This window comes from Melospiza melodia, chromosome 1 (assembly GCF_035770615.1).
Source record: "Melospiza melodia melodia isolate bMelMel2 chromosome 1, bMelMel2.pri, whole genome shotgun sequence".
Lineage (NCBI taxonomy): Eukaryota > Metazoa > Chordata > Aves > Passeriformes > Passerellidae > Melospiza > Melospiza melodia.
The window spans coordinates 4,945,941-4,959,444 of NC_086194.1; the positions used below are offsets into that span (position 1 = coordinate 4,945,941).

At 45.4% G+C, this 13,504-nt stretch overlaps 1 protein-coding gene across 1 annotated transcript in view; it reads right to left on the bottom strand.

The window, feature by feature from the left end:
* Window positions 1-5,917, bottom strand: part of PLCD1 (phospholipase C delta 1) — a 56,338-nt gene extending 50,421 nt beyond the window's left edge. Inside the window, exon 1 of the mRNA XM_063176395.1 lies at window positions 5,784-5,917. Within this exon, the coding sequence (XP_063032465.1) occupies window positions 5,784-5,817 (34 nt within the window). The 5' untranslated portion in view covers window positions 5,818-5,917. The remainder of the gene's footprint in view (window positions 1-5,783) is intronic.
* Between the last annotated feature and the right edge of the window lie 7,587 nt (window positions 5,918-13,504).

The window sequence follows — 13,504 nt, forward strand, 5'->3', positions numbered from 1 at the left end:
TAAATGGCCCTGGTCACATGAGTGAAGTTATCCACGTCCCCATGCCCAGGATTTGCTGTGCTCATCCCCCTATTGATTCCAGCTGGATTACTCACAGAGCAAATGGAAATCAGTGGGAATGAGGATGGCAGAACATGGTCCCAAAGTTAGCAGAGGGTTTGAGTGATGTGAATATCCAGGAAAGGGAATATCCAGGAAACAGGCACTTGCAGATGGAGTGGCTGCAGTGTCTGGTAGGAAATGGGCTGTGTGAGAACACTACAGTCCACAGGCTGCTCTTCAGATGATTTTCCAAAATTAATTAATCTCCATCACATCCTTTCACATGGGAGCTAAGGAAGCACTATTACCACTTCACACTGGGGGAAGCATGTTGGCTTTTGAGTTCTTTATTAGGGCTGCACTTGTTCTCTCACCACCATCATATTTAGGCAACACCAAAAGTGATGCAACCCTAATTCTGATCTCTTTAGGGCACATTGACAAAAATGACATGACAAAAGTCAGCTGCTGATTTGCCCAGACTTGTGATAATTTAGGAGCAGAATAAAAATACCTGTGCTGGTGATGTCATCACCACTTCCCCATCACATCATGCACATTATGCAAATTAGAACTAGTAATGCCTATGGGAACTACATATCAAATAATAAATGTTATGTTTAGGGTAGATTTTCCCTTTAAAAAGATTAAAGGCTGTGTCTTGCCCTGTATTTGTTACCAAGAGGAGAAAAAAATGGTCCATTTTACATTATGTCATTCTTCTTCCTAAAGAATGTGACAGAAAGGTGCCTTCCACATCTGCAGGGTCCCACCTGCCCTGTGCTTCCCTCTGGAATCCATTCCTCACTTCATCCATGCCCTGACAAATTCCACCTGCAGAAACCTCTTTCCTCCTTCTCCTCCAGGACACCACTCCCTGCTCTCAGCTTATTCTCCCCAGTGACCCCTCACATCCTCTGGGAACCAAGCCCTGCTGTTGGCACAGCTTCTCACCTCCAGCAAAAAAAAATGCCTGTGGATCCTCTACACCAGCATTTTCCCTCTTTCCCCCTGTGGGGAAGTGAGGTCAGGGAGTGGGGGCTGAGTCCAGATGCATCCCTGGGCAAGGATGCTGCCGCTGGTTCCCAGCGGGCGCCTCTGCAGAGCATGTGGTATGCACCAAGTTCCACCTTGTGGTCACACTGAGAACGGGATTCTCCAGCAGCAAACCTTACACTGGCTTTTCTGGCCCTCTCCCTTTGAGTGCTGAGAGGTCCTGCTGAGCTGGGGCAGAAACCATACACATTAAACCTTAAATTTCATACAGGAGTTCTCCCAAGTCTTGCTGTCCTCCAGATCGCTGCCTAAAGCCTTCCCCTGCCTGCAGTCTGGCCAGGAGCTGTGGGATGGGATCAGCACTGCCCAGCATTTCTCAGCCCATTTTGTATCCTTTGGCTGTCTCATTTTGTCTCTACAGTCTCTGGGAGGAGAATGGTCCCACCTCCATCTCTGACATGTCCGTCCAGCCCATCTTTCCCCAAAACAGGGCTCCCAGTTCAGAAACAAACCAACTTCATGAGGCAAGAGAAAGAGTATTAATGTGGTTATATCACAGTGCCCACTGGGAAGGGCTGCAAGCCCATCACCCAGGCCATGCCATCTGCCAGCTTGCTGTGGATCAAAACCAGGCTGGGGAATGTGCTGGAAATTAAACAGTGCAGAGCCCTGGCCCTGTGTGGTGTAAACAAAGCCAGGCTGCCTGCTCAGACACTTCACAGACAGACAAATCTTGACCTTTATTAGTGAAAACCTTTGTACATCTTCCTGCCAGTCCAGGTCCCTCCCAGGGAGCTTGGATCAGTGCAGGGAACAGGCTGTGACCCATCAAAAGCTGCTGCCCTGAGCTCTTGATGAAATCCAGGTAAAACAGAACACCCAGCTAAAACTGGAAGCCCAAAACCAGACTGAAGGTTTGGTTTGCTGCTTCCACTGGTCCCTTCATCACAGTGCACAGAGAGATTTGGCTGCAAACAAAGTGTAAAAAAAAAAATACTGGCTTGCAATAAATTACAGCTTTTCCAGTAGCTGGTGTGGAAATAAAATAATTGAAAAGAAGGATATCAACTTGATGGATAGGACCAGGACCAGCAGCCAGGAGCACTCGAGCAGCTCAGCTGCCCAACTCCCAGGTCACATTTCTGGGAACATGCAGATGAAGATGTTCTCTTCAGAAACCCAAAGTCAGTTGTAGGTGGGTCCCAACCTCATTTTTTAAAAGCCACTTAACAGCTTTTCCTCCACTTTTTCTTCAGGAGCTGAAATTTCTTCCATAGACAAAACACAGGTCATTCTCAACATTCTGCAGCAGGGCAAAATTTGTGCAATAATTAAATTGCACAACTGAATTATGCAAAACTAGGGAATTTTTTTTCCCCTAAGAGATTTATCTGGAATTTCTATAACTCTAGCCAAAACCAGCCATTGAGACTTGTGTGGGCTTTAAAAGGCACCATGGTACAGGGCTTTAAAAGCTACCATGTGAGGGAAAGCCTGAGGTGTGAGAATTTCCCCACACACAGTGTTTAGGCTGGCTCATTTAAGGTGTGGAAGTATTTCAGTTTAGAAGAAACTGTGTCAAAATCTTTTCCTGCACAAAGGAAAAAAGAAACCTCTGTGTCTGACCAAGGTCTGCAGCCTTCTGGTGTGGTGGCTTGGCTGGTGAGGACTCAGCCCTTCCACCCACTCAGAGACACATGGCTGAGGGTCAGTCTGCAGGATTTAATTATCTACAGTGCCAGCAAGGGGCCAGGAGAAGAGATTGTTTGCATAGGATACAATCCTCCTGCCTAGATCCCTACAAACCTAAAATTTCTTAAGATACTGGTGCTGACCCAGCTGAATCCCACCCTGTGTGATCACCAAGTGTTTATCTGCAGCTTTCCTTCCAAAATACCTTTTTTAATTGATGTCCCTGTACAGGAAACTCTACCCTGCTCACAAATTATTGGTAACTTTGGCTCCCAGTGCCTATCCAGGCAGCTGAGTTTCCATTCCTACACAAACCATCTCTTCCCCACACACCTCTCTCTCCTGCTTTTCTCTGTGGTTGGCTGAATCCTTTCATCTCTGCTACCTGCAGCACTTTTCCAAGTGACTGCATTTCTCTCTTCTTTCTTTCTCATTTCCCCATTAAAATCTATTTTTCCTCAAGCATCCTCTGACCCTGTCTTAATTACTTTTGGGCCTGATGGGGCTTTACACACTGGCAGCAATCTCAGAACCAACTGTGGGCTTTAGTTTTACTAAAATACATAGCTCAGATGGAAAATTTAGCAGCTTTTGTGTAAAAAAAAAAATGATCCAGAGTGAATTTTACTTGTCCTGTCTGAGAAAGGGACGTGTTCAATGTTCAGTGCAAAGGGATGTGCAGTACCCCAAATTTCCCTGGACTATGGGGAGCTGTGGCTCACAAAACTCCCACATGGTGGATCAAGCACAGCCTGCATCAAAGATCAAAGGTGTGTGCTGGGAGCATTTTGTTCCTAGGAAAGGAGATCAAAGTCACCAAGTGCTCCAGAGCAGATCCCAGCTGTGTTACCTCCTAGCATGAAGTGCAGAAGGAGCCTCCTCAGTGCTCACAAGGGCAGGTGGAGATGATTCATTTGGAAATTTCAATATAGATGTTAATCCTGAGGACTTTCTGGCAGAGCAAACAAGGAAATGGACTGTCTTGTGGGGTTTTACAAGCTGATTCTCCCCCTGGACTGTGGCAGAGAGCATTCCTCGCACAATGCACACAGTGTCTTGGGTGAAAAGTCAGTGTATAAGAATAAGGCATAGTACAAATCAGCTATTCTACAATCTATGAGCACAAGGGCTCCCAGTTCAGAAACAAACCAACTTCATGAGGCAAGAGAAAGAGTATTAATAGCCCACATTAGTTCTGACATGGAAAACACAGCTGTTGTTTTATGTGGGGTTTCTTTTTGGCGGGGGGAAGAGAGAACCTGAAAGAAAGGTTTCAACCTCAAGAAAGCTGAGTTTCAACACAGAGACAGGGACAAAGCATATCCACAACTCACAGTATCAGAAATTTCTGACAAACTACCTAGCAAACTCTGCTCCACATATGAACAACCCCTCTTATCTAAGTAGGCTGGCATTTGCAGTGACCCTGGCATTTGTGTGTGTGTTACATGTCAAGGAATTTCAGTAAATACTTTTTAAAATTCTTGGCTCATTCAACATTTGTGTGTTTTTCAGCTTCAGACAAAATAATAGATTACCAGCCACTGAATTCTTCTTGGTTCCTAAACCCAGAGGACTAAATAATATTCACTGAAAAATAACCCACAGGCCAAAATGGGAAATGCTTTAACAGTTCCAGATGTGTTTCTTAGCTTTCTTTTCCCAGTGGCTGTATAATGAATGAGATACCTACAAAAAGTAGAACATTAACCTCTGGTTCACCCTCCTGTCAGATTTCTACTATCTGGGAAAATCAGAGTGAAGATTTCATCAGCCTGGGGGAATCTTTTCACATTTCTGCTGCTAACACTAAAATGATTTTTGTTCATGGGTAATCACTTATTGCTCTATTAGTTTATTTTTGTTTATAGCTTATCTGTAGCAAGAAAGCACCCATTTAATGGAATAAAAGAAATATTGGAGGCTTTTCCCATTTCTTGGGGATCAAAATATTCCATTTCAACCCATAGCTGTCACAGCCCTGAGGTGTTTCTGCTCCTCCGAGTAAGTAAAATACAACAAAGTGGTAAAAAAGTAATACATAAAGTCAGATGAGGGAGTAAAGGGGGATATTTTATTACCCTGCCTATCAGACAAGCCTCCCAGACTTGGCACCAACAGAACCTTCCTAAATCTCACTTGTTGCAAGGGCAGAGAGAACAACTTTTTTTAGAAACATTACTTATTTTGTACTTAATAATAATTTTGTAATAATCCTTTTAGAAACATACTTATTTTGTGCTTATTTTGTCCTTTTGTGCTCGGGGACAGCCCCTGAGCCCAGGTGTTCAACCTGTAGCTGTCACAGCCCTGAGTTGTTTCTGCTCCTCAAAGTAAAATACAATGAAGTGGTAAGAAAGTAATACATAAAGTCAGGTGAGGGAATAAAGGGGGATATTTTATTACCCCATCAGACAAGCCTCCCAGGCTTGGCACCAACAGAACCTTCCTAAATCTCACTTGTTGCAAGGGCAGAGAGAACTTCTTTTTTTAGAAACAGTACTTATTTTGTACTTAATAATAATTTTGCAATAATATTTTAGATAATAATTTTTTAGAAACACACTTATTTTGTGCTTATTTTGTACTTTTGTGCTTGGGGACAGCCCCTGAGCCCAGGTGTTTATCCAGGCTCTGCTGGCTCCACCAGAGTTTATCCAGCAGAGCACCCATCCCGCTCTCAGCTTCCCATAAAGGGGAGGAGATCTGGAGCCACTTTTCTGAACTTGCAGATGCTTATCCAGCCAAGACACCACAGATTACCAGAGAAAAATCACAGAATCACAGAATTTCTAGGTTGGAAGAGACCTCTAAGATCATCGAGTCCAACCCATGTTCTAACACCTCAACTAGATCATGGCACCAAGTGCCACATCCAGTCTTTTTCTAAACACATCGAGGGATGGTGACTCCGCCACCTCTCTCTGCACCAGCGCTGAAATGCCCCATTACATCCAAATGAGAGAATGGGGAAGCGGAGAAGAGAGGAGGGAAAATAAAGCTTTTGGACAAGATAAGAGAGCTGAAACACAAGAAGGCTTGCCCAGACTTACTGTTGCAGGCGAGGAAAGTGCCATTGGATGCCATGGCTGCAGCGGGAGCCGCCAGCAGCAGGAGCAGCAGCAGGAGCAGCAGCGGGGCCGGGGCAGCAGCAGGAGCAGCAGCCGTGCCCGGGATCGGGATCGGGGCCGGGGCAGCAGCCGTGCCCGGGATCGGGGCCGGGGCCGGGGCAGCAGCCGTGCCCGGGATCGGGATCGGGGCAGGAGCAGCAGCCGTGCCCGGGATCGGGATCGGGGCCGGGGCAGCAGCCGTGCCCGGGATCAGCGCTGCTGCGGGGCCGGAGCCGCCCGGCCGCCCCCGCTCCTCGCCGCAGCGGTGCCCGCCAGGGGAGGCAGCTCCCTCGGCAGGGGCAGCTCCGTGCCCGCGGCTGGAATCCCGTCCCGGCTGTGCCTGCTCATTTATCGCAGCCGCCGCCGCTGCCTGCCCCGCGCCCCGAGCGCGGCCGAGCGCTCCTGGCTCCTCCCTGCTCGGGTTTGGCGTCTCCGCCGCTGGCCCGGCCTCCTCCTGCCCCTGGAGCTTCCCGGCGATGCTGCTTTTCCTGCGGCTGCCGCATTTTTCTGCTCTGAGTCCGTCCTCGGTGGTCCGCAAATCAAGGAAGGGGTCTGAAGGAGATGCCACAGGTCAGAGTTTAATTATTACCTATTATTTTAGGTAATAATTCTTTTCATAATTCTCTACACAAGTTAAAAAAAAAAAAAAAAAAAAACCAAACTTAAAAAAAACCCAGTCAGAACTTGCCAGTGCAGAAATAGAAACTGTAACCAGAAACGCTCACAAAGGCATGAGCTTAGGGCAGAAAAAAAAAAGTTGAGCTTTGCATTTGAGACAGAGAGACAGAAAAAACTGCACTGTCCTGAGGCTTTTAGTGAGTGGAACTGATTTCTTCCACTCTGTTCCCTCCTCCTGAATTAGTGATCTTTGAAGGGTAGAAAGATGGTGATGGCAAACAGGGAGAGGAAAAGGAAAGGAAGCCAGTGTGGGAAAACAAAGTTTTCCTCTACTTGAATGTTCTTAGTAATTGGTTTGTTATTGTTTATGTATGTTTCTGGTTATTTAGGTTATCCTGATGCAAACACTTGATGGAGTTATTGGCAGATTCAAAGCCCTCTCTCCTCAGCAGCTCCACTGACAGAACAGAGAAAAGATGGTGACAGATGTAGAAAAGATGTGTTGAAAAATACTTTGGGAGAGTTTGTCCCTCCCTGCCAGGAACTGGGCTGCTCCTCTGAGAGACCAGACCTTGCTCTCAGAGAGTTTTACAGTCCACAAATACAAGGCTGCTGCCACCACCCAAGGAAAACAGCCCTAAAATAGCAAAAGTCTTCATGCCAGGACAAAACTTACAAAGCCAGACAAGTGGAGCAATAAAAGAGCAGAGATTTCACCCCATGACTCCTCCCAAGTCCACTCTTCTACCTCACAGTCACCAGCTTGGCATGGGGAGGGCTCATCTCCTGCTAGACACTTTCCAAAGGACCCAGGAAGGAACATTCCTGTTTCAAACCCACAGACATTGATTCAGATGGGGCAAACTGGGAGCTGCTGGCAGGCAGGACCAGAAAATTCCTGGCACAGCCCTAAAAGCTTCAAGGTAGAGGGATTTTGGGAGGATTTCACAGCCTGTCACCCTTTCAGCTGATAGGGAAGAGTTCTGGAGGGAGTGTACAGGAAGGCTGCTGGAGGAGCCAGCCAGACTGGAAACTCTAGTAAGGCTGAGGTGGTGAGGACATGATGGTTTTCACAAGAGAGGAAAAGGAGAGAAGGGCAGTTTGAAAGTGGTGACACAAAATGGCATTGTAGTAACTCCTTCCCTGTTCTCTGGGTCACACCCCATTGTGCCCTCACACTCTTGGCACAAATCCATCCTTAGAGATGGACTGGTCAGTGTCCCTTTGTCCCCTGTGGCCAGGGGGACAGGGTGAGAGAGCTCCATCACTCCCAGAAATGACATGGACCATCTGTGGTTAGAACCTCTTCACAGCAGCAAGGGGTACAATGGCACCATCACCGTGCTGTGAACACAGCCATTATTACCTCAGGCTGGACAGGGTTTCACCAGGAAAACACAGCTGAGCTTCTCTGCCATCATCCCTTGAGACTTGAAGATCATCCCCTGCATTTCCCCTTCATGAGAGCCCACTGTATCTCCTTGTGCTGCCTCCTTGCCATGCTGCCTTTTCCATGGTCACAGCTGAAGCAGAAGCTGGAGCCACAGGATCACTAAGGGTGGAAAAGACCTCCCAAGATCATCCAGTTAACCATTAACCCAGTACCACCATGTTCACCACTAAACCATATCCCCAAGTGCCACATCCAAATGGTGCCTGTCAGGAGGTCTCACAAAACCTCGCTGTGCTTTCCACTTTTTGCAATTCTATTTACTCTCCCTGCTTCTGTGCACATCCAGAAGCATCACCACTTAGTCTGCTGGGAGCACCTGGGGACATTTCTGCCACCCTAAACTAAGTCATCACCATTTCTAAATCCTTGATGGGCTTGAGCTGTGTGTGTGCTCAGAGCAAGCCAGGCAGTAACAGACACTTCTTGCATTCAAGCCAGGCATTTTTGCACTTCTTGCATTCATCAGCAAGTCCAGCAGTCCCCATCAGAGCACTGATATGCTGCAGCAGACACCCAGAACTGGAGATCCCACAGCACAGGTCTCATCACAGCTTTGTTTCAGAAAGCTGCAGTCCTTTGAGTTGTATTTTGCATGTGTTTGAATTCCCTTTCCTTTGCATTGCTGAAAACAATATACATCCACAATAACAATGAAACTAAAGGGATGTGAGCTTCTGTGAGCTGCAGAAATCCTACTAATTAAAAAATATTCTAAGAATAATATAGCAATTTAAGAATGTCGTGTGAATCTGCATTTTTTTTCTTGTCCACACCATCACTACTGTGCTCACAGAGAAGCAAAGTCAAGGCTTTTCTAGGCCTGGAGATGGGCTGGGGGTTGGCATTGCCTTCCCAAAAGTACAAGGTCAGAGCTGTGATATTTCACTGAGGGACAAGGCCTAAAGCCAGGACACATCCTGACTATTCCCTTTGCTCTCCAGCCAGAGAGGTGAGGCTGGAAGGAGTTAAATGTCAGGCAGGCTGGGTGAGGAGCCTCTGTAACACACCCTCCAACACAGATGTCCATATGCAAAGGTGCCAAGATCATCAGCTGAGCTGGAGCCCTGCAAAGTCAAGGAGCTCTCCCATTTCTCACACTCCTACACCCCCTTTCATTCTCTGTTTTGCACACACAGCCCAGCCCAGGCAGCAAAGAGCAGTTACAGAGCTCAGAGGCAAAAATGTTTGCAGGGCTCAATTCCACAGTGAACCACAAATCACAGCAAAACTAAAGCACGGCAGTTTACCTGTCTCCACTCTGAAAGCATGACTCAAGTGTTGACTTAATTGCACACAGTGGAAGGAGCAGCTTTTCATCTCAGAGGAATGCTGCACCACCCCAACACCGAGTGTTTCCAATGGAGAAGATGCCTCCTGGCTCCCTCTGCCCTTCAGAATCTCACACACACCCTCCTCACCCCACTGAAATGTTCCCAAGCACCTCTCCAAAGGATAACAGCAAAGGTCTTTGTTTGCTCTGCAGAAAGGACTCAGGATTCCTGCCATGGTTACACAGTGTGAGAAGCATTTGGGGGTTGTAGGGCCAGCAGGGAGATTTGGCAGCCACGTGGGGCTGTTTTTGTCAGCAGGAGAACTACAAAAACCAACACAAAAGAAAATGTCATATTAGATAGAGTTCATGTCAATGCAGAAGTGGGACAGGAATTCTCAAACACTTTACTTATGGTCTGGCTGTTCACTGAAATTGAGGTTTTTATGTCTTTTCCCAGTCTGTTTACTGGTTTAGATGAGGTGTGCTACTATCCTCAGATCATCAGGTCTCTCTAAATCCTACTCTCATATAAATAGATTAACAGAATCACAGAGTAGTTTGGGTTGGAAGAGACCTTAAAGCTCATCTCATTCCAACCCCTGGTCATGGGCAGGGACACCTCCCACTAGGCTGAATAAATGAGTCTATAGTGGATAGACAGCAAAATATCAAATTGTCAATTGCCTTTTACATTTTGGGAACAGCCAGAACTCTCACCAAGGAGCCTGAACACCCCTATGGAGGCAACTCCAGAGCCCTGGTGACTCACCTGCCACAAAGGCAATCATTACTCTTTGGTTATCAGCGCTGTCTTTCATTAGGTGGACACAGCTCTTGTTGCTAAAACTTCTCTGCCCATGCAAGACCTGGGGTTCCTAGGACTGCTCCTGCCCCTGAGTCTGCTCCACCCAATATTTACTTGTCTGTACATTTTCCCAGCACTCCCAGTTTGCAGCAGCTGCAGGTCTCTCACTTGCAGGGTACACACAGAATTGTGGATGAGAGCAGCCTCGTGGGTCTGCAGGAGCTGGTGGAGATCAGCACCTCTGCAAATCAGCTTCCCTTAGGAGATAAATTGAAAAAAAGCTCATGAATGGGATTCATGATTGTAAGAACAGTGAGATGATTTGGTTTATGGCCAAGTCACGGGACAGATTAATTCACTGTAGTTTATAAACTAAGCTGGAATGGAATTACCAGCAGTACCATGCAGCTCAGGGAATGGCAAGGGCAGGCAGATGTCTTGTTTATCACCATGCACTGCTGTGCCAAAGTACCTTCAGAGTAAATGATATTGATGTATACATCTGCATTTAAACCATTTATTGCAGCAGTTACTCCCATTTAGGAGAGCTCTACATGGCCACAGGAAAAGGAAGCAACAGATGCCGGGATGTGCAAAGCTAAACCTGCTGCTGGCAGAATCCGGTACAAGCCCCATTAAAATTAATGAGGTATTTCTGCTTGAGCAGAAGATAAATTTGACTTGCTAAGCCAGAAATACACCTACCTGACTTACTGTATCTCAAGTATCTCGAAGGGTTTTCCCTCCACTTAGACTAAGTAATCAAGAGCAGTTCTAACCACCAAATAAAGCAATAAAACAATCAAAGGAGTCATTTATTACTGTTTGGTCACAATTAAAGACTTAGAGAGTTGCCAGTTCAACAAGTCTCACATTGACTTCAGGTTAAAAAATTATAGGAAAATAGAATTAAAAGCACAATTATGCATAAGATTTACAAATTAAAGCCCTAGGTTCCTCTGTTTATTCCAAGGAGTTCATTATAACTCTTGGAATTTCAGTAGAAAGGAGACAGTTAAAAAATTTTACATCAGTTTGCCAGTGCTTGGTATTTGGACATCTCTCCAATTTTGTCTTCAGACTAATTTTGTGCTGAAAGTTTTATTTCACATTTGTTTACCTCATTTCTCCCACTACAGAACAGATTTTGAGTCTCTGAGAGTAATAGTTATGCATTTCCATGCTTTAACAAATGTAGATTTAAGTAGACTCTCTTATGTTAAATTCCCTGGCTTTAAATATTTTGATTCTGGGAGAACAAAAATGTCTTTACCAGAGAGTTGTACAGAAAAGTACATTTAGTCTAAAACACTTATAGGAAGACTTTTTGGGGGAAGGGAACCCCAGAGACTTCTTTTAAAGCTCTGAAAAGCTCATCTATGAACAGTGAATGAGAAGCTCAAAGCAAACATGGTGCATTCACTTCATCAGCCTCTCAGTTCAGTGCATCAGTAACCACCATGGATCAGCCCCACAATGCTATCATTTATAACTGTGAGGATGAGCGTGTGAATCTGACCATTAACATGAAGTTATTGTTGCATGAACGAGAAACAATAACCTAATTGGGGAAACTAATGATGTACTAGACTTGCTGCAATGAAAACATGACATGGAGTGATTATCTCTTGTTTGGAAAGAACAGCAGGAGATGGGCCCCAGGGTCCTGCCACTTTTATCCATTAATGGCTGATTCTGGTGTTTGACAGGATGAGAGGAAATGGCCTCAGGTTCCACCAGGGGAGGTTCAGATTAGATATAAGGAAAAAATCCTTCACTTAAAGGGTGGTGGGGCACTGGAGCAGACTCCCCAGGGAAGCTGTGCAATCAGCATTCCTGCAAGCGTTCAAAAGCCATGTGGATGTGCAGCAGGGGGCAGGGACAGGGTTTAGGGGTGGACACAGAGTTGGGCTCAATGATCTTGGAGGCTTTTCCACCCTTAGTGATTCTTTGATTCTCTGATCCCAGATCACACCTGAGCACAGACCCCAAGCTCCACAGCCACTGATATCCAGGTCAGCAAACTGATTTCTGACCTTTAAAGATCACAGTCCTTAGGCCAAACATCTGCTGTCAGGAATGCTTGACATGTGTCTCTTCTTTCTTGTACCATGGCCTCTTTCCAGCCCACAGCACTGGGGTATACAGGTTAAGTATAGGGGAGGGCTGATGATTAATGTCATAATGGCTCCTTTTAATATACTTCGTCTGTCAGCTTAATTCCCTGCAACTGGGATAATCACAATAATTAGATGCAATTGTTCAGATCATTACCTAATTGCAGCTTTTTTCCCTGTAACCGGTTCATGTGACTTTTAAGTGTGCAGAAAAGATGGAAAGTCTGAATTACACCTATATTATGGAAAATTCTACGAGATATAAGAATGCCCCACAAGTTTAAACTGCACATGAGGATCTTGTGATTGCAGAGCGTGCAATATGGGTAATCAGGGATGTTACAAGTAATGCACTTTTATTTCTGATTCTAAAGAGTTAAAACTATGCATGACATAAAAACACAGTGACATCAGACTTGCCTCCACCTCCATCTGAATAAGTCATACAGAATCAGAAAATGTTCTTGAGCTCCTAACATCTCAAGAGCAGATGCCTATGCAGAAGGTATGCAAGGAATTCCTGTGTCTCTCTGGTCCTAATTGTCAGCCAGCATTTTTGGTGTTAATTTATAATCAGCCATGCTCTTTGAACAGCCAAACATGAGATGAAGAGAACAACACAAACTGAAACTTCAGCCAAAAAAAACCAACAACCCAGACTAGATGGCAATTTATTACTAGATTAATTTTTCAATTAAGATATTTTCTAAATTAATAAAAGGATGGACTTGTAAAATCTCATCAAGTGCATTCAAAAAGAGTATTCATCACCTCTGATTTAGCTTCTTATTGGATCTAGTTTCATTTCATAAGATGAAGGTTAGGAGCACAGTTCAATATACTGTCACTGAAGAGAGAGGAGCCTTTGAAAAGGATGAAGCAGACCAAATTAAGATGCTGAAGTATCTCAAAATAGAGTGAATACCCTTCAGAAAGGTGGTGATTTAAGTCTGAGATCACACTCTGTATCTTTCTTACAAAGGGAATAATGAACCTTTGCTTTAAGGGCAAAGTAGAACTCAAGTTTATATATAAAAGTAAAACTGCCACTTCCAAAATCACACATTCATACACCTGCTAGAGTGAAATGCAGCCTCATTCCTCTGGCCAGTGGTGTTATTTGGGTTTTGGAAAAGAAAACACTGAGGGGATATCAGGATATAGAAAGAACCACACAAGTTGCCCACTGAGGAAGTATTTTATTGGCTTTTGGTGCCTCCTCATCAGTTTTGCAAGCCCGGTGCAGCCAAAGCAGAAAGGTTGAATGACTCATTTCCTTCCTGCTCCTGTTGTCAGGCACCTCAACCATCGAAGCCTTCCCACAGCCACGTCCCCCCTGTGGCTGGAGGAGCCCTGGTTTGTGCAATGCACGCGGACGTGCCTCGGGAACAATTCCCG